The 26,014-nt window shown below is 41.8% G+C and overlaps 3 protein-coding genes across 8 annotated transcripts; all 3 read left to right on the top strand.

Moving 5' to 3' along the window:
- Positions 1-45: 45 nt before the first annotated feature.
- LOC6567243 (juvenile hormone esterase) lies at positions 46-9,740 on the top strand. 2 transcript variants are annotated; one of them, XM_032739748.2, is made up of 10 exons: positions 46-246; positions 2,753-2,937; positions 3,854-3,934; positions 6,520-6,624; positions 7,209-7,345; positions 7,403-7,564; positions 7,622-8,352; positions 8,413-8,582; positions 8,641-8,921; positions 8,981-9,740. In XM_032739748.2, exons 2-10 carry the CDS (start codon positions 2,782-2,784, stop codon positions 9,168-9,170), a joined length of 2,013 nt encoding a protein of 670 aa, XP_032595639.1. In that variant the 5' UTR covers positions 46-246; positions 2,753-2,781; the 3' UTR covers positions 9,171-9,740. The 2 variants fall into 2 exon arrangements, with proteins under 2 accessions (XP_032595639.1, XP_001993629.1); XM_001993593.3 differs by lacking the exon at positions 3,854-3,934 and having other exon boundaries at positions 68-246; positions 8,981-9,738.
- Positions 4,414-6,513, top strand: LOC116805755. The gene has a single exon (XM_032739753.1). The coding sequence runs from the start codon at positions 4,714-4,716 to the stop codon at positions 5,095-5,097; it is 384 nt and encodes a 127-aa protein (XP_032595644.1). The 5' UTR covers positions 4,414-4,713; the 3' UTR covers positions 5,098-6,513.
- Positions 9,741-12,240: 2,500 nt separating the features above from the next.
- On the top strand, positions 12,241-17,075 carry LOC6567244 (G protein-activated inward rectifier potassium channel 3). Of its 5 annotated transcripts, none has more exons than XM_032739751.2 (6): positions 12,241-12,528; positions 13,170-13,423; positions 15,420-15,694; positions 15,759-16,541; positions 16,600-16,770; positions 16,833-16,900. In XM_032739751.2, the coding sequence occupies exons 2-5, from the start codon at positions 13,170-13,172 to the stop codon at positions 16,653-16,655; spliced, it is 1,368 nt and encodes a 455-aa protein (XP_032595642.1). In that variant the 5' UTR covers positions 12,241-12,528; the 3' UTR covers positions 16,656-16,770; positions 16,833-16,900. The 5 variants fall into 5 exon arrangements, with proteins under 5 accessions (XP_032595642.1, XP_043070925.1, XP_032595640.1 ...); XM_043214990.1 differs by having other exon boundaries at positions 16,817-16,865; XM_032739749.2 differs by lacking the exon at positions 16,600-16,770 and having other exon boundaries at positions 16,833-17,075.
- The last annotated feature ends 8,939 nt before the right edge of the window (positions 17,076-26,014 follow it).

Below are 26,014 nucleotides of genomic sequence, written 5' to 3'. Positions count from 1 at the left end.
AAAACAATTTGACGCTTAAGCGCACTGCTGGCCGGGCACAGACTCAGTTCAACGGCAACAGTCAAACGAGAAGCACGAAAAATTTTTTTGGTACGCGACGAGACCAAATTGTTGCCATAGCAGAAGCAGAAGAAGAAGAAGACGAGAAGCGCGCCACGCGCCATTCGAAACGAAAGACTTAGGCGACAAACTTGAACTTGTCTAGTGTGCAGTGCATTATTTGTGAATTATTAACAGTTACCCTATGTATGTATCAATCGGATAGGCAATTCGTAATCGATCATCGATAGTCGGTCTCGCGTTGCCCTGAAATTGACAATTGTCATTGACAATACGGAAAATGTTGCGCATTAATGTTCGCTGTTCGCCCGTTGAGTCACATCGCCCATATACTTACTTACCTACTGTGTATCTATGTCAAATTTATTTTGTTTGTCCGTCAGCTGGCACGTTGGCCCACTGTGATGCGCGGCTAGTTAGCTTTGTGCAAATGAAACATTGTACGTCAATACAAACAGTTCGCCAGTTGCGTCTTCAGTCTTGATCTTTGCCTTTGTCGCGCATAAATACCCCTTAGTTGGCAAAGTGTTCGCATTAGTTCCGTTATCTGTCTGCCGGCTTATGTAAGGGGTCAAGCGAAATTTGGCGTTAAGTTTCAATTTGCACGCATGCATAAATGAAATGCCTCGCTAACTGCCTAAAAACTGATTTTAGTCACGTTATAATCGGACCATCGACTCATCTTTAATTCCGTCTTTCTCCCCAACACGCCCCCTTCCTCTTTCACCGTCTCTCTTTCTCTCCTTTATTGCCTCTTTATAAATATCCACAATATTCACTCTCACTCAGTTCAGCTTTTCACAGATTACTTTTCTGCTGCTCCGCTCGCTCGTTGTGCGACGCCATCGACTCTTCAACATGTTTAACTTATTTATTTTTTTTATTTTTTCTTCAATATTTACCTTGTTTGTTTTGATCGCAGCTTATGTAATGAAACGCATAGCCATATAGGTATGCGAAGCCAGCTCTCGTCGGGCACTCGCATTCGCTTAAGCTCCAGCCAGTGTCCCCAGTGCGTCTCAATCCAGGTGCCTGCTCTCCTCTTTGATATTCGCTGCGCTCTCTTAACTTTTGATTTTTGTGGCTGGTCGGGCTTTGTTTCCCACCTGCTTTCTGTAGTTTATTTCTTGTTTGATTGCTCCTAATTTGAGTTTGGCCCAATAACTGCTGCTCTCTCCTTTTACAAATGCCAATTGCTAAATCAGCGCATTCTGTTGTTCGTCAACTCGTCCATTCGCTCGTTAATTTTGCTGTGCTACCAATTTAAATGCAACATTGCTTAATGATTGAGTTGAAGCCAATTTCCATACGAATATGAAGACTACAAATACGTCTACAGATGGAAGCATATATTTATGATTAGCTTATGAACCAATACATTCATTCACATATGGCACAGCTGACTTAACTCAAGTCTCTCTAACTCTCTCGCCATCGTATATGCTGAAACTTTTTCACTCTCTCTCTCACTATCTGCCTCTTTGGAGTGCAACTGGCCAAACAACTTTCCATGAAAGTGCAAGTGTTTCCTTAGCATTGTTAGCTGGCAAACAGCGGACCCACAACAATAACGGCAATGTCGTCGAGCGCTGAGCGCCGGCCTCAAGTAGGAAGTGGGTTAGTCGCTTAAGCGTTGTCTAGTTAACCCTACACCCCTCCCCCTACCCCTTCCGCTCACCTCCCATATATGTTATGCATTGTGCGATGAGGCACTGTTGTCATCGTCGGAGTGGGCGTGGCAGCCGCACACATATTTTGCTAATATTACACGAGTATTATCAAGTGTATTTGATGCCGTATCAAATTGATTTCTGCTCAACGGCACCTCATCGCTGTCTAAGCCTGAACGATAACCGTAAACAAGTTTGTTGCCAAAGCCACATATTAGTTGGCAAATTTTGTCATTAGACAACCCAGACAATGACAACGCTATTCTTGATTTGCTCAGAGATGCCGCAGCATGATTGAGGAAGTGAAAAAGCCCTTTAGCTGAATGCTAATAAGAAATTAGCACGCTGCTAAAGATTAATTTGAACAGCTCGATATCATTGTGTGCTATCGCATAGGCATAGCCTTCTGTAATACTTCCGGCTTGCCATAGCTCCATATGTTTTTCCTCGGTCTGGTAATTAACCTTTGCTGTCATTGAACTATCCGCGGCATACGACATCTTGCGCATATCTAATTTATCATACGCCCAGTGAGCACGCAAATATTTAGTCGGTGCTTCATCGATGCTGCCAAATACGCGCAGTGACCTTTACAAACCGCACAATCAAAGCAAAATTGAATAATGTCTGTATTAATTTAATAATAGCACCGAGTGCCAACGACAAAAACGAAACCGAAAACGACCTACCGCAACCGGCAAAAGTAAACAAATACGAAAATAATATCAGCCAATTAAATGTAAGACAATGCTGCTCTAGTCGCTGGAAAACAGAGTCAAGTTGATCACTAGGTGTTGCTTAGCTCAGCTTAGTTCAGTTCAGTTCAGTTCAGTTAAGCTCAGCACAGCTGGTGTTGGTGCTATTGCTACTGCTGGTGGTAAGCTGTTGACATTCGCAGCTTGTCCCTGACCAAGAAGTAGTCTGAGAAGCGTTCGGTTCGGCTTTTGTATGCGTTTCGCGTTGGCAAACACATTATCGCTGTAGACAATCGACTAATGCATTATTCGTTTTCATTTGCTCAGTCGTTATCCGAGACCAAGACTAGTTCATCATGATACGCACAAGAAACGCGTGTCCTCTGCTGCTGCTACCGCTGCTGCTCGCCGCCCTGCTGCTGTTGTGCAATGAGTCAGCGTCCATTGCGATAGCGCCCTCAACATTTGGCACGGCTATAGCCAGAGCTGGAAAGATTTCCAATACGTTAAAGGTAAGTGTGATGCAAAAGCACTTGTACTACTGCTGCTACTACTACTACTACACTAAGTGACTGGTGTGTGAGAGTGTGTGTGTATGTGAATGTGTGTGTATTTAAACAAAGAAGCAATAGCGAAGCGTGCCAGACCCCAAATTTGCTTACGCTGTGCTTTTCTGGCTTTAAATCAAAGCCACTGAGTCTAGTATGCGGCGAGTGACTTTGACATCGTGTCGCAAATTTGTTGCCGTTTCAAAAGTAATTCAACACTTGAGCAGCCGCCGCGGCTGCCTCTTGAGGCACAAGTAGCCGCAATGAACGTCAAGCTATTGTCTTATGCGGCATTTGTGAATTATCGCCTTTTCTGTCTGCCTCTGAAAAACACTGGAGACCGCATTTACAGGTGGTTGTTAATGGATTTTATGGACATGTGCACAAGTTATTAGCCACAGCAGCCAACAAAGATTCGCTGAAAGCTATTCTTAATACGCCATCGCTGTAATACTTATATGTACTGTGCTTTATGAGGCGCATAAGCCAACAAACAAATATTTTCGGAGCTGTTCAATTCGATTTGGCCATGGCTTTTAAGAATCTGTGGCCAACGTGTGTGTAAATGGCACTTGAGTGCACATCTGGAATCTGGTCTTCAATGCTATTGTATATGCACATTACATTGCCAATGCCATGATATCTATATCCACATCGTAGAGTACAATCACAAATATTATTTTGTTTTTTATATTAATATAACTTTGCTAATTTTGTCAATTTTTGAATAGTGTTTCATAAATTAATAAGTTAAAATGACTGATTATAATTATTTGATAGATCGAGCTACTTAAACGAGATACTTGTAAAATGTATTTTCAATAATACAATTCTTATCATTTTTCAATGTATTTCATTCAATTTTCGCTGCCTATTATAGGTATATCAGTTTAGTATGGGGCAATATAATCTGCCCACCATCTGTCAAGTGTTATGTATCATAATTGAAGATTTGAGTCAGGTGAGCAGAATTTGTAACTACTACTATATTGTATATGTATGTATGTGTGTGTCTAACAATCAATTAATTATGATTCATCTACAGCCAGCAGTTGAACTCTGTTGGTGTCTGTACAAATGTGTGTAAATAAATATATAGCTCTTGGTATAACAATTAATATGAAACTAACACCTACAGCAAGCCAAGAAACAATTAGTATGGCAAATCAAAAATTATAATTGTGATTAAATGAATATATTAATTACAAGTGCAACATTTCCGCTCGCTCTCAGATAACATTGAAAGATAAATGCTTATCAGCCGAAAGCAGCAACAAGTGAACAAGTACATCGGCGGCACAAGCAATGTCAGCGTCTGCACTCGACCATTGCGTGCTGCATATAACTTTGGCAATAAACAAAATCATATATATATAAATTACGAGCACTACACAAAATCAAAAATATATATTAGAAACGATAAATGCAGGTGGAGAAAACTAAGACTCGCACTTCGCATTCAGTTGGTTGTGGTGCCGACTCAAAACTCTGTCGACAGTGAACGCGAGTGCAACAATAACGGACGCAGATGCCGCAAAACTAGCTCGGTCCTAAAGTGTATAGCCCCAGTCGGTATTGTGTGCCAATAATAGCCGCAACGGAACACAAAGACAGCTCGTTTCAATAAATCAAAGTTTAGTGTTTCGCATTGCGACGCGTGCCGCTGCTGCAACTGCAACCGATTTCTGCCCCACAATTGTCACCGGGTTGTATTGTTGCATAAGGATAGTGCTGTCCGAAATGGCCTGTCGCCCCCATCTGCCCTATGTGCTGGCCACTGTGGCCCTTCTACTGGCAACTGGTCTGATTCTATATGGCATTTTCATGGAGCGGCCCCGTGAGCCGAACAATCAATTGAAATTCGAAAAAATTGCAAAACCTAAAGAGAATTTCTTCAGCGATGAAGCAGAGGCTGTGTTGCCCATTGATGGGGAATTGCCCGGTTCCGCTGCTGGCGACTTGCAAGATTTAGTTCCCAAAGTATTATTTTTGATTGGTACCACAACAACGACCACAACAACAATGTCGCCATCAGCAGTAACCACCGTAAAATCTTCTTCCGGGTCACCGTTCGATCTAAGCAAAATGAAAATAGGGCATCCTACGATCACAACTGAGGTTTGATTTCAATAAATTTGCAAAACCGTACAATATTTATGCAATCTGTTATATTGTTGCTATTATTGTTGCTGCCATTGTAACAGCAACTTTCTACATTGCTGCATGGTGCAGCGAATTCGCCAAGCTGAAATTGGCGATCTGCCGGACTGCAGTTATTTTCGTATTTATTTTCATTTTTCGAGCGTATCGTGAAAGCGCCAAAATGTTGTTGCTTTTGTCTTTGCGATTACATAATATTTACGCTTTATAAATGGCATCATTTGATTGAGTTCCTGTGTGCATTTTACGATGAGTTAATCAATTATATTATCTGTTGTATCTAAAAATAAAAGAGTTGAAAGCGTTAAAATGCAGTAAAGGCTTGGTGATAACTCACAAGTTATTTACATAAGTTTATTTCTTGGCTTAACTTAATATATCTAACAAGGCAGTTATCAAACATAGTGCTCTTGGGTCATTTTCAATTTAGTTGTGTATGCACAAATGTCGATAAAAGCTATTTAAATATGCATTAAAGATTTAATGCTGACCCACTTCTGATGCGCTTGAACTTAAGCGGCAAATGTGCGCATTTTAATTCATATCATATCACAATATCAACAATGCAGGCAATACGAAAAACAATTATAAACATTAGGTATTATGGCCACACAATCAAATTAAGCCAAAGCCAAGCCAAATCAATTTAAATAAAGCGTAACCGAAATTGTCTTATGACCGACCGGCTACACCCACATTTGCATAATGTTGTACCACAGATACTGATGCATGCCAAAGACTTAAAGAGACCCACGCACCTAGCGGGTCAAGTATTTACATACACACACACAAAGACAACAAAAAAAGAAATTAGCATAAAATGGTTTACTCGTAAAATGTGAACTTGAAACTATGTGAATATTTTTGTATTTGGTCCAACTGTGTCATGATTCACTTCAAGATACAGATACATTTCAGCTGGGGACACACGCCGGCTAATGTGACAGCTGACAGACAGCGCACAATATGTATCAAGACTTACATATGTACATATGTATATATATTGTATATACCTATACCTAACTATTAAGCGTTGGCTGCACGTGACTGTTGTTGCCATTGTTGTTGCCACTTAACTGTTTTTGGACTGTTGCCGCCTCTAACGAAGTTGTTGGTTTTTTTTATTATTTAATTTTTTGTTTCTTTTGATATTATGCAAATGGCATTTCAATTAAACGAAATTTGCTTGTCCGCAAGGTTGCCCGTTAACATCATTAAAAGTGGGCAGCCTGAGCAGAAAACAAAAACACAGAGAAAAATTGTCAACATTAATGCAACAGACCAGTAAACAGTGAACTTGAAAGCATCGTTTGCACAAGGCGCGGTGGCTTGTTTGCAAATTGCTGTTAATTCAATTTAAAATACAAGCGACCTTTGTAATTGCAGGAGACGATGGCCTGGAAAACGCTGACCTCGCACCCCAATTCGCTGGTGCACTTGCTGCCTTCGCGTGCAATGCGAGTGGTGCAGGAGGTGGTGCGATCTCTACGGGTAAGCCAAACATGATCCGCACAGATGACAACTGGACGACCTTGACGCACAAACGCCAATGCATGTGTGAATTATGCTCAACACATTTAGAGCCAATCAATTCTCAACTTGAACGTCAAGATTTTAAAGGCAGTGATAGATTTACTTGTTTGGACCGTGCACAGCTGCAGTTTGGATGAGGTCAAATCTCTGCCAAAGAACAAAGAAAGAACAGCATGCAGCATGCAGCATTCGGCGCCACACAAATTCAATTATTTATTATTTTACTGCAAGAACTGGCTTTTTGGCCATTGGTCAATTGTGCAAGAATTGCACCATGACCTACTTGTACACGCCAGCGCTGTTCAAGATTAGTTCGAACTTTATGCAGAACTTGTGCAAGAATAACACACACGCTAAGTATCTCACAGATACTTGGTATTTTCACGCGCTGCCGAGTTTGGCAAGGTGCAAACTAACCAAAGCACTCGTGTTGCGATCTCAAATTGATTTTTTCGTATATACTTCAGATAGTAGAAGACGATGAAGTTTGGATTGTTGACTTGCTCAAAATATGATTATTTCTTACACTTTTGTATCTGTAGAAGGATCGCGAAATTGTGGCTAGCACCACCTTGGGCAAGGTGCGAGGCCGCTTTCAGAAGTACCGATCCGGTGAGAGAGGGGGCTACTATAGTTTCAAGGGCATGCGATATGGTGCAGCGCCCATTGGAGCCAGAAGGTGAGTCCTGAACAAGGTGAGTCCACTGAAAGATATATTTATATAGTATGCCTGCAGATTCCGCGCAGCAGAACCGGAGAAGCCGTGGTCTGGCGTGAGAGATGCTTCGAGAGAGGGTCAGAGTTGTCCGCACAAGAACATGATACTGGACACCTTCAAGGGCGATGAGGATTGCCTTTATGTAAATGTTTTCACCACTCGCATGCCCAAGGAGGATGAGTGAGCAAATGAGCTTATGATTTATGTAATCAAATAATTAATTAGTTTTATTTTAAGCCTGCAACCCAAGCTGCCTGTGATGGTGTGGCTGCATGGCGGTGGCTTTTCCTTTGGCTCTGGTAACTCATTTCTTTACGGACCTGACTATTTGGTTGCCGAGGATATCGTGCTAGTCACTATGAACTATCGACTTGGCCCCTTGGGTTTTCTGACAGCCGGACCCGATGCGCCAGGCAATCAAGGTCTTAAGGATCAGGTGCTGGCCCTTAAATGGGTGCGCGATAATATAGCCGCCTTTGGCGGTGACCCTGAGCAGGTGACAGTCTTTGGCGAGTCTGCTGGGGCATCTTCGGTGCAGCTGTTGCTGCTCTCGCCACTGGCCAAGGGTCTGTTCCATCGAGCCATCTCACAGAGCGGTTCTGCTTTAAATCCCTGGTCAATGGCAGCCAGTTCGGGACATAGAGCAGCGCGGCTGGCGGCCAATCTTGGCTATGTGGGTGCTAACGATACTGAGGAAATCTTAGACTTCTTGCGTCGAGTGCCAGCCATGAAGCTGGTTGAGGCAGCACCCACCACGATAACCGCGGAGGATCAGCGCAATAACATTGGCCTGCCATTTGTGCCTGTGGTGGAGGGCTATTGGAATCAGAATTCGCGAGAGGAGCAATTCCTTGAAGAACCCTTTCTCACCGAGCACCCAAGCGATATGTACAAGGAGCACAACTTCAACACTCAGATACCCTATATGACGGGTTATAACACCCACGAGGCCATGCTCTTTATAAGAAGTGAGTAGCCAGAATCACTAAGTGAAAATGATTATGCAAGGTGTACATTTATTTTTGTAGGATTACGCAAGAATCCACAGCTATTGAATATCATTGAGAATGACTTTGGACGTTTGGTTCCACAAGATCTGAACGTGACCCAAGTCCATGATAGAGTTACGCGCGAGATACGCTCCTTCTATCTGGGTAATAAGCATGTTGGGCTCGAGTCTGTGGATGAAATGATAGCGGTACGTAAACGCAATCGGTTGTATCCATGCATAATTTAATAACTCCATCATTCTCCAGCTGCTAACTGATCTCATGTTCCTGCAAGGCATCCGGCGCACAGCTCGCAATCATGCCAAGTTTGGCAATGCTCCCGTTTACATGTATCGCTTCTCCTTCGATGGGGCTTTAGGTCTATATAAGCGCATGCTGGGCATTCCCCGGCCAGGTGTTTGCCATGGCGACGAGATGGGCTACCTCTTCAAATTTGGATTCTTCAATTTGAGCCTGGACCCAAGGTCCATGGAAGTGCAAGTCAAGAATCGCATGGTGCGAATGTGGGCAAACTTTGCCAAATACGGGTAATAATGCATGAGCCTCCAGATCCGTTAATAGAAACTGTACTGTGTTTTGGTTATAGTTCGCCCACCCCCAACATTGACGATCCTATACTGAGCACGAAGTGGGCCCCAATTGATGCCGCGAATGTTATGAACAGTCTCAACTATTTGGACATTTCAAGTGAACTAAATATGAGAACAAATCCTGAGTCGGAGCGTCAGCGATTCTGGGATGAAATGTATGAACATTACAATGGTGTTGCTATGTAATGCTTCAGGACTTGATCGACATATTTATGTATAGGCATCACCAGCACATTGCTCAGCTAAACACACCCACACCCACACACACACACACATACAAACATACATACACACACATTTTGTAAACATTTTGCCATTTTGTGAAAGAGTGAGCAGAAAAGAATATTTAATGCAAATTTCATTTTAATATTATCGTAGTTTATAATAGTTAGTAGCTATATTTTTCTTAGCATATAGTTTGTACATAAGTGTTGCAGCATTTATACATACATATTTACACAAACATATAGCCACATCCCAATATATATACAAATCCTTAGTATAAGAAATGTACTTTTAGCACACCCAAAGCCAACAAACTTTTCCTTACTTCATATGCAATATCAGGTGTACATAGTCAGAATTTAATCGAGCATATTCCATATCAAATGTTAATTCGTCCAACATATGTGTTATTTTGGAGTATTCCTGGACACGTTTTGTATCGTATTTAAAATAAATCACATTAACTGTTAAACAATTTCGATTCAATTTATTATAGTTGTCAAGTAAAGTTGGAATTTTGGGGTATTTTAAAAGAGCGTCAGAAAGTATGCTACACGATTCTCAAATAATTAAACTTCCGTTTAATAAAAATGTTGCATACTTTTAGAACACATGTTTAATACTTCAAATAGTGACGATAGATGGCTCCATAAAACTAACATACAACTTGTGGGGTATTAACCGCTACTTATGTGTTCCATTTTCATTTGAAATTTATCCGAATATTAATGAATTTTCTAATGTGGGAAATTATTAAGTAGCACTAAATCTTAAAATTTGAAAACTTTTTAAAGTTTGTTTGAGAAAAATTATTTTTTACCTGTTAGACCTTTTCAATACCTTCAGATTAATCTAGGATTATAAATTGTTTAGTCTAAAACAAAAAGATGAGTTCGATTCAAATTAAAAAACTGAATATTCTTGTTACAGGAATATAATTTTTTAATAAAATAAATTAAATCGAATTAGAATTATAATTAAAGAAGTAAACCAAAATCGTGATTGATTTAATGTTAACAATAGATGCAAACGGGCGACATTCAGTGCATTAAAAACAAATTTGCACCCTCGCTCATCGTGTCTAGTTAATAAAGTAGCCAATGACTGTCTACAAATATGCACTTGTCGATCCACACACACGGAATACACAAAGTGATAAATTCTGACATGCAATGCTTGCCTCAGCGTCAGTATCAGCATCAGTACTTTGGAGGGGTAGGATGAGTGTACATATCTTGGGGTCACTCACTGTCAAGCCGCGTAACTAAGCTGATTATTCAATTTTCACAGCTGCTTGGGTGCTCTTCATCAGTGTCAGCCGCTGCTGCCATTCACAATTTAGCGTGACATAATTCATGTAGTTGTTGATATCATTTGAAGACCATTTACCTCTGCATCTATCATTCGAATAGTGGTGGAATATAGAAAGCGCACTGCCGCATAGAAACAGCTGCTGGTGATAGACGTAGCACGTATAGTTTATTTTATCTAGAGAATAGATGAATGATAATACACATACATTAACACTTCGTAAAGTAACAAATAATACTTCTTCTATAAACTGTGTAACACATAAAATGACCACATAATGGTCGCTCCGTACGCGTACAAGACAGACAACTCAAGGAGAAGCCACCCCGTGCAGTTATGTGGCAATATAACGACAAATAAGCAGATAAACAGGATATTGAGGATTCGAGTTAATAGAATAAGTGGTACACCGATTCTATGAGTAGATATTTATTAAGCGGCCGATGTTGTGGTCTCCTGCTGCCAATACACATTCTTCTTTCACGTGGAATACAATAAAAGCAAGGCCAAGGTGCGACTGCTGGTCGCTCTCATTTAAATGGCTGACATACCAGCGATAATAAGTACCTCATTGCTATTCAGCCCGACCAACAACCTTACATTAACATTACATTATAGTGTATAGTAAGCGTTACATAAATAAGTGTGCGGAAAAAGTGGACGAAAGCCATTTGCCTCACTATTCAATGAAGATGAAGCTTTTGCGTCAACTGCCGCACGATAGCATTATTGATCTGGCGCACACCGTACACACGCCAACATCCATTTCATCTGAAGTATAGCAAAGTCCTTGTAAGTATTGTATAATTAGCTGTCAGCTATATATTCACTGTCTTTAAATTATTTTCCACACCCCGCAATTTAATTGGGAAAGTGTTTAATAAATTTATGATGTGTGACTTTGGCTTATTTAACTGGTTCGCCATTCTGTATCTTCCGTCAACCGTGAGATTTATGATACTCAAACAGAACAAAAAAAAGCTACCCCAATAATTCATTTGTATCATATAGTCACGTGAGCTTTTTGCAATCAACGACGCGTAGATAGTTCAAATTACGTATACGTAACGTACAGAAGCAAAAAGTGTTTATGATAAATCTCTTGTTTATTCTGGCACGTTAAGCATCTAGAGTCACTATTATTTCAGAGTGTAACGGTGTACATGAGTACAATAAGCAAGTGCTTAGTATAATTAATATTAAATATAAGTCCCCCTTGTAATAATACATTGAGACGCAAGGTCGTGTCAGCTAATATTTTTAATTTCTTCTGTCCGTGTATACATCAAATATAGATAAGCAAAACTTATCGCGCTTATCTTCCGCCTCATTTTCAATTTAAAAATCATTTCAATTGAACTTTTCTCGTATCAACACAACAATTTTATCTGCATGTGTGCGTTTGATTCGCTTTATGTATCTGTGTCCGTATCTGTATTTGTTGCTATATCTGTGAGAGCATCAATCTGCAGCACTGTCTGAGTGGGAACTGACACTGTGCATGTGTGCGTAACTGAGCTCATTTACAGCAAGTCGCCTTTTGTTCACAATTTTTGTTTAGTTTAATATTTTCTTGCTGTTGCTGTCGCTTTCGCAGTCGCCGTCGTTGTCAGTCGGCCGTCATTTAAACCGTTGGACAGACTTACATAGTAGCTTCTGTAGCTTTGTCATCGCAGTCTCGCTTTGGATTTCCGTGCCTCGCTTAGCTTCGGCTACTGTTTTGTTTCTGCTCTGTGTGCAGTTGGTCCGAGATTTCTCTGCTCATTTCAGGTTCGGAGCGTGCACACAAAACGAAGCACAATTTAAGCGGTGTGCGTTTGGCGTACATTATAACACTAAATGCAAAGTGATAAAATTATTAAAGAGGTGCTAAAGTTTTTTTTAGCATGATAGGAAAACGTGTAATGCTCTTTTTAAAGGTGTCAATTTATTGAAACTTGTGCGCGCTTAATAAGGTGCTAAAAATATTTAACCTCAAAAGTGCCGAAAATAAGATAATCGCTTAAAGGTGTGTTTTAAGTGGTTTTTTTCTTTTTTAATGGGTTTTACATCTTAAAGTGCGTTAATCGTGTTAGATACGTTGTGTAAAAGATGTAAAACTAAACATGGCAGCATCCTATATACCCCGTGTAAAACAAAAAGATTGCTTATAAAATAATAATAGAAATATACCTGAAGGACTTTCTTTTGCAATCGTTTCATCAAACAAAATTAAAATACTTTATAGAACAAGACAAACATATTCATCGCAATCAAACTTATACAATAGTACAAATTAAAATTGACGACTTTCATAAATTTTACGATTATTTGTGTTGCACTTTAATTGAATTTATATGTACATAACTACAACACATTAACTGCAACAAATTGATGACAGGCAGTGCGGGGCTAGCGACCCTTTTGCAAACTGATAACAGCTTTAGTGTTTTGCTCAAGTTCATGTGCTCATCTTTTGTTGACGAATATAAATCAGTTGTATGTGATATATTTCTCGCACGTCGACTTGCCGTCATCAAAAGTTTCTGATTGCGCTCTTAAGGCAACAAAATTGGTTGCCTGGCATCGTTTCAGTGCAAACAAATGTTTCACACACGAGTACCTAGCTACAATGTCATTTAAAGCGGACTTTTGAACTGCCATTCACAGATGCGTTTCAATTTTACGAGCCACTCCACAGCGACGACAACTTCAACGTCAACTGCGGCGGCGACTGCAAAATCGAAAGAAAAATTAGTCAAGCCGGTCACGAGACCAGCGACCATCGAAGAGGATCCCGATTCGCTGGACAGTGTGATCAGCAATCCACAGTCGTATCCCATAACGATAGTACCAAATCGTCCAGCTAATTTCTATGGCCTCTCCACGAATGGCAAAGCATTCCAGCGACAGCCTAGTTGCAGGTAAGTGGGGGCAAGTGTGTGGCAAGCCATTAAAGTGCTGTTTGCACTCGTTTTGGCAGGCATCTAAGTAGCAAAGTCAATAGGAGATTATTGGTTAGTACTTCTCTAATTTCCAAAGTAAACATTGTCAACTCAGCTGATCTTGATGTTGGCTTAAGATCAATTGCGACGATCGGAACTTTAGTCGAATTTTGTGCGCGGACGGGATTGGAGCGATCGTGTCCAAAATGCAGGTGCCTTTGTCCGATGTGCAGGTGCTACAGGATGTTGCTGATGTGGAGACCGTTACCGGCGACAAGGACGAAACGTTTGCTCAGATGAAAGAGTGGAAGCGGCACTACATGAGAGGCATCTCCCACACTCCCTCCCAGGCAGGCGTTTACTACGAGGCGCTCAAAGGATCCAGCCACTCGCTGGCCAGGGGGTGCGCTATTCCATCAGTTGTATGACTACGCAAATATGTGCATTATATAGAGGTCCAAGTGTTTGGCATTCAACTTGAACTTGCTGCCAGCCAGCGGTCTGACCAATAAATGCACGGCCAGCTATCGTGCCTGTGTGTGTGTGCGATTTTGACAGACACACAAGTCTTACATTACAATTTGTTTAGCTGATTAGCACTGCGACGTTTATTTGGTTTCAAGTGCCCCGTGCGCTGTTTGTGGTTGTAAATTATACAACCGCCTACGCAGCAGCCTAGCTTGCTGCATTTTTACATGAGTTACGAGCATTATCTAAATGAGAAGTCGCTCGAGTGAGTTCCTACCCATTCAGTGGTTGCGGACGTCGCCGACTCATTAGCCAGCCCATTCAAATATTGTCCACTGGCGCATTATTCAACTGTCAAAGCCAAACGCCCCATAAATTACATTGATTTTCATTCTCACTTCTCTCACATTTTTCTCGGCCGTTAAACGATTCGATTAAAGCTATTAGCCCGGCTCTATCGCATTCACGATTTATCAATCAATTGAGTCCACAGCTTTCTCACTCGTGGGACATTATGAAATCATTTCCGCAGCCACAGACAATGTGCTCCAGTGACTAGGGTTGGACCATCTTCGTCTGCGTTGGCGTTGGCAAAGATTATTTTCAACGCAATGGAAGTAATTAACAGTTGAGTGAGTGCGGCATTTCTTCAAAGCGCAATGAATCATTTTATTGCCCTGCCACAAGCGCGTTTATTCGTCCACATGTCGCACATATTTGGGGTAACTTGTGTATTAAATTCGATGAGCAGTTATTTATGAAACCGGCACAATGTCAATTAATCGGCCAAGATCAGAATGCCAACGGGGTTATAGTAAACTTAATTGTAACTGAGAATTGCACTAAGCTGAGTGTGGGATGTGGTCATGTGGGAGCTTGGCTTAAATCGTGTAGTGACAATTTGTTGAATTTACTAACCGCGATTGATTCAACGCAAATTGAAATTAATTGAGTACACTTATCATGATTGCATATGGTCATTAATACCCTATGTTTGATATAGAAGACGTACCGCACCATGGAACCTGTTCAGTTGGTTGCCGTTGACATTGACAAATTTAGTGTGGTGTTAATTAGTTACACCTAATTTCCATATCCAAAGGCTGGCGAATACTAAGTTGTTCAAGTATTCATTTAGACAATGTTAATTTAGACAATTAGCATATGCATAGTGGATAACTGATGCAAGTCTGGCCAGCCGATTCAATTGTAGACAGACTGAATGACTTTCAAGTGCAGATGGCCTCTAAAAATATCTTCTCTGTATGAATGCAATTTATAATGGAAATGCAAAAGTTCAGCATTAAGAGTCTTCTCACTCTTATTCAAACTGCCAGAAATATTGATAAACAGGGAATCGCTTTATACCTTATTACTGAAACACAACATCTACTAATATATACCAGTTATAATATTGTGGAAAATAGTATAACATATTTTCGGGCTGATTCCTTTAATTCGTTGCTATGTAAAAAGTTAGACGCTAGATTTCAACAAATTTTTGCAGATCGCGCAACTTTCGGCCGGGTAGCATGCGACGCGTGAGACGCCGTGCCGTCTTTAAAAATGGAGATTGCAATGTGGTGCAGAAGCATTTGCAGCGCAGGAGGGTGCGCTTCCTGCAGGATATGTACACAACAATGGTGGACTGGCAATGGCGCTGGACACTGCTCGCCTTTGCACTGAGCTTCATACTGTCGTGGCTGTTCTTTGCACTGATCTGGTGGCTCATCATGTACACTCATGGCGATTTGGAGGAGTTGCATATGCCGGACAATCAGGGTATGTGAACAAGTACAATCATAAAGTCTTATCAAATCTTATTAATGTAAATTTCATGGCATAGAGGATTCTGGCTGGGCTCCATGCGTTTCCGCCATTGATGGTTTCACATCCTGTTTCCTGTTCTCCATCGAGACACAGCACACAATCGGCTACGGCGTGCGCACCACCTCGACCGAGTGCCCCGAGGCAATATTCATGATGTGCTTTCAGTCCATATATGGTGTGATGTCATCGGCGTTTATGGCTGGCATTGTTTTTGCCAAAATGACACGCGCCAAGCAGCGTGCCCAGACTCTGCTTTTCTCCAAGAACGCGGTGATCTGCCAACGAGATGGCTGCCTCTCACTGATGTTCCGCGTTGGCGATATGCGAAAATCGCATATTATTGGTGCGGGTGTGCGGGCTCAGCTAATAAGGACGCGCAGTACGAGGGAAGGCGAGGTGATGACGCAGCACTTCACAGAGCTGCAGATAGGCACAGATGAGTCAGGTTCTGATTTGTTCTTCATCTGGCCCATGGTGATTGAGCACAGAATCGACGAGAGCTCACCGCTCTACAATATGAATGCCACAGATATGTTGCAGGACAAGTTCGAGATAGTTGTAATACTAGAGGGTACTGTGGAATCAACTGGCCAGTCCACGCAGGCCAGATCGAGTTACATAAACACCGAGATACTGTGGGGCCATCGATTCGATCCTGTGGTGCTATACAACAAGGACCTGCAGGCCTATGAGATTGACTATGCGCGCTTCAATGAGACAACACAGGTGGACACTCCACTTTGCAGCGCCCGCGAGTTGAACGAAATCTACAAGATCCAGGAAGGCTTCCGCACACCAGGTATACAATCAAATCGCAATCTATGAATTTTCTAATCGTGTGTTCATTGTAACTGCAGAGACGACCTTCACCATGCGTCAGCTGTCCACCAATCATTCTGATCAGGCTTCATAGGCATATGTGTCGTCCAAAATGTTGTCTTCCTATTTGTTGCTATATACATATAGTTTGTTGTAGTTATAGTTGTTGCCCCTGTTTGTTATGCAGCCTGCTCTGTGTTCCCTTCCAAGTAAGTTTGCCCCATTGCTGTTGAACACGTTGGCTATAATCGACAGATCACTTTTCTTTTAGCTCCCCTGGCGGCCGTTGGGCTGTGTTGCTCGCCCAATCCCTCAACGTCATCCACTCACTCCAACAGCTCCGGCTACAATTCCTGCTGTGGCACTCAGCAGCAGTTGCGTCGGCAACGCTGGCAGCTGTCGGTGCCTTTGCGGAGAGGCTATTCTATCGAAGTATAAAACTTACGAGAGTACTTGCTGACTTAATTCTTACGCAAATTAGTTAATAAATGCTTGAGCTTTTAGTTTACACTAATTATACATTCAGCGGCTTATATAAATGACATATAATTGCCGTAAAACTGCAATTTTTTGCCCGGTTGCAATTGGCATTCGGCAATCGGAAATGGTATTATGCAGTTGCAGTTATATAGCGCTGCCCAACCCACTCATTAGGTATCATTAATAATCTGACTGTGGCCTTATCAATGCAAAGGTGCCACAAAAAACACTAAAAAAGTGTGCAACCGTAACGAGTTTGTTGTTGAAGTCATTGCATATGTAGGCGACAGAATTGATGTGGCCTGGGAATGGCGCTAACGCAAAACATTCATATCCTTTTAATTGAAATTGAATCAATAACTCTTATTTGCGCAAACTAATCAACACTAAATTATAACACTCACAAACAACTCGAATATTTATTATCACATTTGTAACAGCGCCCAGCGAATGGAGCTAATGAAATGTGGGTGTGGATCAGACATCTGTGTACTCTATGCCGCTGTCACACACACACACACACATATATATATATATATATATATATATATATATAAGCGAACACCGTATTCTTGTACTATGCCCAATTTCAGCAACTCTATTACAACTATTACACGGAATATTCAAAACGAAAACAAAATGAACATTGGCTGCCAACGGCGAGGGGCGGCGACCGTTGATTGCTGTGCGTCCTTAACCCACATTTGGCAGCAGAACATGCCAGCGCCAGTCCAGGCTGAAACTACAACGGAGACCGAACAGTGACTGCGAGCTGAGACTGAGCTTTAAGAGTATGTTCAACGACTTGTTAAATGTTTGTCGTGCTTATCAGCGCTCATGTTGAAAAGCGCTAGCCGCAGGCCATTAGGCGATCAACCTTCAAGCTGCAACTGTATTGGCAGCTATTGGCAGCCGAGGCAGAAGCTGATGCTAAGGCTAAGGCTCATGGGATATGCGCCGCAGTTGGGGACATGTGGCAGTCTATCAAGTGATTGTCCCCGCTAAACATGCCCGTTTCTGCCAGTTGGCTACGTGGCCCGGCGTACCTGACTTACTGATGGAAAAATAAAATAAAATTAAAATATTATTGGCGCTTGAATTGATGCAGGCGACGCGAGCTGCATGTGACACGAGCACGGACACGTTTCAAAGACAAAAGCGCCACCCAAATGGTATGGTCTCTACCTGTGGCTTTGCACGCTGCAACTCATATTTCGCCGAAAACAAAATGCATGTATCTGTGTGTATGTGTGTATGGTATAAGCTTGGAAAATAATTGTTCATGTCATTCTTAATGTGCCACATACAAAAATCGGAAATTTGAAATATTTATGCATATTATGAAGCTTAGAAGCTGAAGAAACCGTGAGAGATATTTGGCTTCCAATGGCTCGGCTAAGTGCCCCGAACACGCCTTAAATTGAAGCTGTCAGCATATTCAGAGTCAAAAGCCCAATTCAAAGTCACAGTCAGAGTCAGAGTCGCTCACTAGCTGGCATTTTACTGTTGCAGGCGAAAATATTCAAGTGGCTTGATATTTAGCCAGCCATGTCGCGGGCAGCCTAATAAAGACATCAATTGGCCGATGACTCAAGCTCAGGCTGAATAAAGTTCAGGCTTGCGGGTAACTGCTGGCGAGTTCCTGCAAAACAAGCTTAAAATTAACTGCACTCGCAGCGCGAAAATGGCAACAGCAACAAAAGGTAGAACATACTACATAACTCATCCATAATCAACACTGTTTACATAAATTTCAAAAATTATTACACGGCAACAGATGAGAGAAGCAGCAGGCAGAAGCAGCCAAGGGCCCCCGGACGAGCCCGGACTGAGGCGGTGACTGCGACTGGTCCGCAGCTCGTGATGAATGCTTAAATAATGCGCTTAACCCTGTGCGAACATAATTTATGGTGTGCAGATATACATGAGTACCAATATGACTACGAGTACATGCATATGGTCCCGTGTACCATGCAACACACGCTGTTTTCATTGTTATTACACGGACATTGCCGTTGACCGAACGCCCTACTCTCAGGTCCCGCTGCTCCCACTTTGCTTAAATTGATTAATTACGGTCATTTTGGCCGCACTGCAGCAGCAGCCACAAACGCTGCATAAGTAGCATAAGTGCCATAAGAACTGGCAAGGTAGCCACATCCAAGCATCAAGTCATTTGCCAGTAAGGACAAAGCCGCCAAAAATGAAATTTTTCAAGCGTAGCGAACGGGGCTCAGACTTGAAAGACTTCGAGTGAGACTCCAGTCCCAGGTTGCAGTTTCAGCTCCAACCGTTGACGCTTTTGCAGCTACATACAGCAATTGATTTAACTTACTTCTAAAAACCAACTAAGAGAGGAAAAGAGAGAGAGAGAGAGAGAGAGAGAGAGAGAAAGACACACAAAGAAAGAGATATATAGTATGACTATATATTTACGACATAGCACAAAGCTACATGTATAATTATGTATATAATAATTGTAAAAAGCCTTTGGGCTTGCTGCATGTTCTGCTGGACGTAATGAGCATTTTTATGCTGCATCCACAATCTTCAAAGCGCAAAGTTGGCAAAAAGGGTTAACTGCAATACTGCTTAACGTGCTGTTGTGGTTGACGATGTCGTCGCCGTTGACGGTGTCTTTTGTGTGGACGCGTCCAGTTGACGATGCCTTGCGGCTGACTTCGCTTGCCTGAATAATATTGAAATTAATTAGTTTTGATGGAAATTATTAAGTAATTTTTCTGTTGCCAACAAATGAGCAGCTCTCGTTGCCTTTAAACGTTTATATTTTTCGTTTCGCTTCATTTTGCTGTCTTGTTATTCACTAATTAAATTTATTAAATAACATAATAAATTAGCACTGCACTTGCTGCAATGCCTGCTCCAATTAAGGAAGTGCCACTCCAACAAAAAATAATAATAATACAAAAATTATAGTAATAATAAAAACAAAACAAGTCAAAAATTTAAAGAAACCCCATCAACTCAGACCGAGACCCCGACCAAATTGCTTTTGGCCAACCGGTTTTTTATATTTCGTTGTTGATAACGCGCTTTAATTTAAGATCTGCATACATTTTTGGGCAGTTGCGTTTTGAAATGGCAGCCAGGCAGTCAGACAGCCCGTCATCCAAAATCCGCCAAAATCAAAATCAAAATCACAATCAAGAGCGGCACAGTTCGCTTTTATGACAGATCTCACATTGGTTGGGACGTCCAAACTGTCAGGAATAACACTTGAGCAGTGTGGAGAAGCTGCAGCTTTATCATTTTTCTTTTTTTCTTCTTTATAATTTTTGGATATTGTGGATTTGCTTTTTTGGCGGCTTTTGATCTGAAGTGAAGTTAATTTAGCAAACTTCAACTGCCACAAAAGAAATTGCACAATAACAAGTATGTATATATGTATATATATACTATAAAAATTGGCCCTTAGCCAGAGAGGGCAACCATAAGCCCTGATGAGCTTAAGATTGATACGGTTTTTCACTTTGTAAGATTTTGTGTAAAGCGAATAACAGTAGCAGACATTAATCAGGCTGCAGCAAGATTTGCTAAGGTTTTAGTGGACAAGCTACTGGAGAACTTAACTTTTTGGCTCTTATGCACAAACACTTAAACACAATGTAAATCAGATCTAGGTTTTAACATAAATCACTGATTTATTGCCCTTTGTTCCGTTTAGTTGTACATCTAAATTTTTCTTTGTATTCGATGCAAATCATTAGCAAAGATTTATTAATCGATATAAAATAATAAAACCAGCAGCCTTTTCAAATGCAAATCAAGTGACCCCCGCCCAAAAAGTGTAACTGATTGAAATTCCCACTTTTAGCTCCAAGAGGCCGTGAACCTTTCACATTTACACATCATTTTTGGAAAGTTATATGGTTATGAAAATGATCTCTTATTTCATGGGATAATTTTTATCGAAGCTGAATCAGTTCTTAAAGGCCATAAGCAATTTGCAAATGGCTGCAAATGTTCGTTGTTATTTGGTATATGAGCTGAGACTTTATCGGCTTAATGATGCATACAAAAATTATGCTGGCAGTCAGAAATCAATAACAGTCGTTGCCCCCTCAAGATGGAGAAAGTAATTATTGTTCGATCAAGTGGCCAGAAACCATCAGACATCACTATGGCAAACTCTTTCCGATAAGAGAGACGCTGTGGATAACAGGTCGGCATCGGCCTCAGATGAAAGTGTACGGGGCGTGAGTTAGGCTGCGCCTGGTATCCATCCTATATGCGCCTTTTAACGGCAGAGGCAAATGCAGAAGCAGTCAGCAAATCAACACCAGCCGAGGAAGATGAACGGCATTTAAGGACAGCGTCAGGGACAGTAATCACAAACTGACCTACAGCAGCAGACATTGTCGGAGCAAGCTCCGAGTTTTATTGATGCAAATTGCATGCCTTGAGGCTTATAATCAGCTTTCAGCCGAGCAGTGTGTGTAATTTGAGCGACAACTTGCCCCGGCTTCAACTCCAACTCAAACTCAAACCAGCATGATTTCGGTTTCATACCACATGCTTTGTTCTCTATATCAACATGTTCTTCGGAGAAGTGCAGATGCTTGATAGCAAACTGGGTCACAATTTGATGTGAAATTCACTTAAGTCTGATGATCTGGTGAATATGTTATGGCAGCTTTCCTTCCACTGGCGCCATCTATCGCCGCTAAACACTATTAAGATATTTATCACCAGCCAGACAGGGTGTTGCCGATTTTCCCATTATCGCTGCCTATCAATATGATTGGCAGGTGAATATTAACAGGACCCAAAAGGGTAATACCTTGTCCTTGTTATTAAATAAGCCTTAAATAGCTTTAATTATAGCGCACTTCAACTGGACATGCATAGCATTGCATAATACCTCAGATGTTTTTCTCTCTATTCAACCGCATCGGCTTTACCAAATCAGACAGGCAGCAAGGCGCTGCAGAACTCATCAAGTAGGCGGATTTGCTACGGCCATAACAACGGCATGCCAGGAGGTCATGTCACAAAAATATCCATTAACACATCATAAAAATTTAAAATTAAGAAACCATACAATGCAGCGGCAACCACTACTACTAAAAAATACATCTATAAATAAAAGAAAAAAGAACAACAACAAGCGGAGGGTAATAAAAAACCGCAATTGCTGGAAAGAGGAGAAAAAAAAAGAAATAAGCAAATATAAAACGTCAAGAAATGCCACGATAATCACAGGCAGGCAAAAAGTGAAACCGGTAATTATGTATTATGTATGCACGCCACCAACGCGGCGGATTAAAATAAGCTACTGCTGTGAGGGAAGCCGCTAGCCAGGACAACCGAAGCCCAGCTTGGCGCAAGTGTGGCAGTGAGCTGCATGCGGGACAGGGATTCGTGGAGTGGAGAGGAAAGCTCTTAGTATCGGCCCACGCAGCACGGTCCCTGCTGAGTGAGTAGGAAATATCTTTTTTGGCAATTTACGTGCCACGATGCGCGACGCGCAAACAAAAGACTTAAGCGACGAACTTGCAATGATATAAATTTCACTTAATTGCAAAAACAAAGGCAGGCAAACAGACTTAAAGCCTGGCAGGCAGGCCAACTACAAAATGCATTAAATCGATAAAAACAGCACAAATAAATGAGTTCAACACGCAAACAAAATTTTAATGCAATCCAAGCCGAAAAATATGCAAAGCACATAAAATTAAGCAAAATAATACAATTGCCTGTCCCCGGCCAGACCTGGCCAAGAACATTTATCTTTTCGTTTCTGGATTCCATTTAAATTGACTTACAGGTTGCTGCCACGAGTCTTCCTGCTGCTCGTCAGCTGGAAATTTGTTTCCAGCACAGTAGCTTATTTCCAGTTGTTGTCGTTGTCATTGCTTTTATTATTATTATTGGTAAAAGAAAACTTTTGTATACGAGTGCATTTTATGCGGCCACGCTGTCAAGCTTAATTTCTGCAGGGGATTTGCAGGCAATGACAGTGAATATGCCTCGTAACTTTTCGACGCTGTAAGTGTTAAAGTCAACAATCGTGAGAAAAGAATTTTATTGTTTTTTTTTTCTTAGGCATGACGTTGTTGGCTGTGTGTGGGGCTGCACTTTTTGTGGCCACTGAAGGTCACTTTACCTTGATCACAAGCTGTTGGTTTGCCTGAGTGGCTCCGATTTTATGTGCGCCTTGTTTTTGATTTTTGTTTTTGTATCTTTTTGGCTTTTTGGTTTTTCGACTTTTGCGTTTGTCCATATATTTGCCTCATATGATGCCTGGCAGCGGCTGTTGGCAGGCTTTGCGCCGCTTTTATATTATTTTGATTACTGTTTTTGTTGTTGCTTTCCGTTTGACTGTGGCTTTGTTAAATTGTCCGCTTCATGTTTCTGTTTAAATGTCAGTTGTAATTTGTTGTATTAACCCATACCACATGAATTATGTTTAGTTCGAATGTAATTGATTTGAATGCAATTTGAATGAATCGAGTGACTCCAATATCAACAATGGCAACAGCAACGGGTGCAGTAGCGTCGCCGTAGTAGTCGGAAAAAAAGATTGAAAATTGCTATAAACTTTGACCAAGACTTAACGAATTTATTCAATATTCCCAGACAGCAGTTCTTAAGCAACAATAACCAACTATATGTTTGCTTTGTTTTTGGCAACTTGCCTTCGCTAAAAGGGTGTTATGGTAGTTGAGACCAATCAAAGTTAATTGCAATATGCCAGCTAATTTCACCATTTTAAAAACTGCATTCATCTTATATTCAATTCAATTACATATATATATTTTTCGGGACATTAGGTGGTAAAAATATAATCAACTTCATTTTTGAGGCTGTACATTATTTTAGAGATATCTGAATACATTAACGGATTTGGTTTGTAACTAAGAGGTTTACACTACAATGTATGAGAAATTAAAGCTGCCAATACTAGTTATTGTATGTGCAAATTCAAATGTATCTATTCGCTTGCTGTTAGCATCTGCAACTTTATAACCAAATTGTTAGCCACTTGCACGCCATCGATCAGAACTCGTATGTGCACGAGCTGCTAACTGGAGGGGCAACTTAATTAGAAGCTTAGCGTGGCTAATTGCCAGCGATCTAACCAGGCTAGACTAGTGCAGATAATTGATAAGCCCCGGCTGCAGATGAACAGCTAATGATGGCAATTAACAACAACAGCAGCAGCAGTAGCAGCAGCAACATTTTCAGTTGTCAGCCTTCCTTAAAAATGGTGCAAAAATGTTTATTAAATGTTCATGGCTGACCAGGGGCCAGGCCTAGCCCAGCTCCATGGGCCAGCTGAGTTTTCATTTGTTTGTGGCTTTTTGCGCGCCCAGTCTTTATCTCCACGAATCATTTTTGCTTTGCCATTTTGACAGCGTTTTGAGTCAACAACATGGCGCGCTCGTTGCCGCATGCAAAAGATACAAATCTAAGCTGAATATTATGCAATTGGCAATGCAATCGTGCGACTGCCCCACCGCCAACCATAACTATCTCATGGATTTGCGCAATTTGTCATCCATCCTGCAGGCAGCCGCAATCGCCCAAAGCCACAAAAAGACACAAAGTGCGTGCGAGGGCGTGGTCGCTGAACAGTTTTATTGATAACGCTTGCCAGTGTGCTTTGATATTGCATTTAGTTTGTCAATTATTAATGCCTGTTGTCGCCGGGTTGCGTGTAATTTGTGGCAGTTGCTGCTGCCGCTGAAATGCGATACTCTCAAATATAATGTTGGAATGCTCCTGCTCGGCCTCCATTTATGAATGTCTAACGATGCCTTCGTTTTGCGGTGGCAGCATCGTCATCATCTGATTTTACATGCCGGCAAACATTTTTATCGCCGATTAGGCCCACCCGATAACCCCAATTGGCTGTGTGGCACACAGGTAGCTAACATGCGAGCTGCAGGCCTAAGTAAACTAAAGCCACATAAATATATTTATATATATCTGTGTATAAATACATTTAGCTGAATGTAGTTCCCATCGTTCTGCTGCGTTTTAGCTGCATTGAACGCATCTGTCAACATTTTGTGTGCAATACTTGTCTTTGGTATCGCAAGTCATTTGTCAAATTACTAAACTGACATTAAAGCTGCTTTTGGTGGGTCGATAAGCGCGCCGCCAATTTGACATTTCGCTTCGATGATCGATGCATATCCAGGGAGTGCAAGTTGGTGACATTTTTGCGCCAATTTCGGTCGCTGGGGCATCAGTTAAGCAACAGCAACAACAACAGCAACAACTGGCGAGCTCTGTGCGCATTTTTCGCTTTCAGTTTGCATGCGTGGGAGTTGCACGAATTGTGTCGTTAAATAATGCGCCATGTCGGCAAATCCTGCATGAGAAGAGGATGGAGGCGAAGGCGGTGATAGTACAGAGAGACGGCGATGGGTGCAACCAGCAACTAAACTGGTTAACTGCTCAGAGCGGAAGCGACAACGATGTCTGCCGTTGCCGATGCCGATGTTGCGGCTCTTGCTATTACTGGTGCCGCAAAAGGCAACTGGCAACTGGAGCAGCGTTTTGGGTGGCCGCCATGCCGGCCTTGCATTTGATATTGCAGCAGCCGCTTTGTTTAATTGATAGACGACCCACGCCGGCGACAAAGCTGCGCCGGCCATGCGGCACGCGATTTAACTGTTTGCTTATTGCTCGTATTGTTGTTGTTGGTGTTGCTGTTACCAACTTTGCCTTTGGCCAGGCCGCCAGTGGCACAAAACCCATCGAACTCAAACTGTGAGCACGCGCATGCAACAAACGCGACGGCGTTGACAGATTGATGCCCCCAACAGCAGCATGGGCATCGAGTCTGCCCCACTATCGGATGCCGTTGCCGAGGCCCCCGCTTCATTATTCAAATACTCGTGTGTTTGTGCGGAATTTATCAAAGTCGTTTGCGCAGACAACACGAGGTGAGACGAGACGAGACGAGATGGGACTTGGCTGGGCACCCACAGGGAGGGGAGG

The sequence above is a fragment of the Drosophila grimshawi genome, unplaced genomic scaffold (genome assembly GCF_018153295.1).
Source record: "Drosophila grimshawi isolate 15287-2541.00 unplaced genomic scaffold, ASM1815329v1 contig_311, whole genome shotgun sequence".
NCBI lineage: Eukaryota > Metazoa > Arthropoda > Insecta > Diptera > Drosophilidae > Drosophila > Drosophila grimshawi.
Note: the sequence above shows the minus strand (reverse complement) of the source record. Positions and strands in the feature narration are given on the sequence as shown.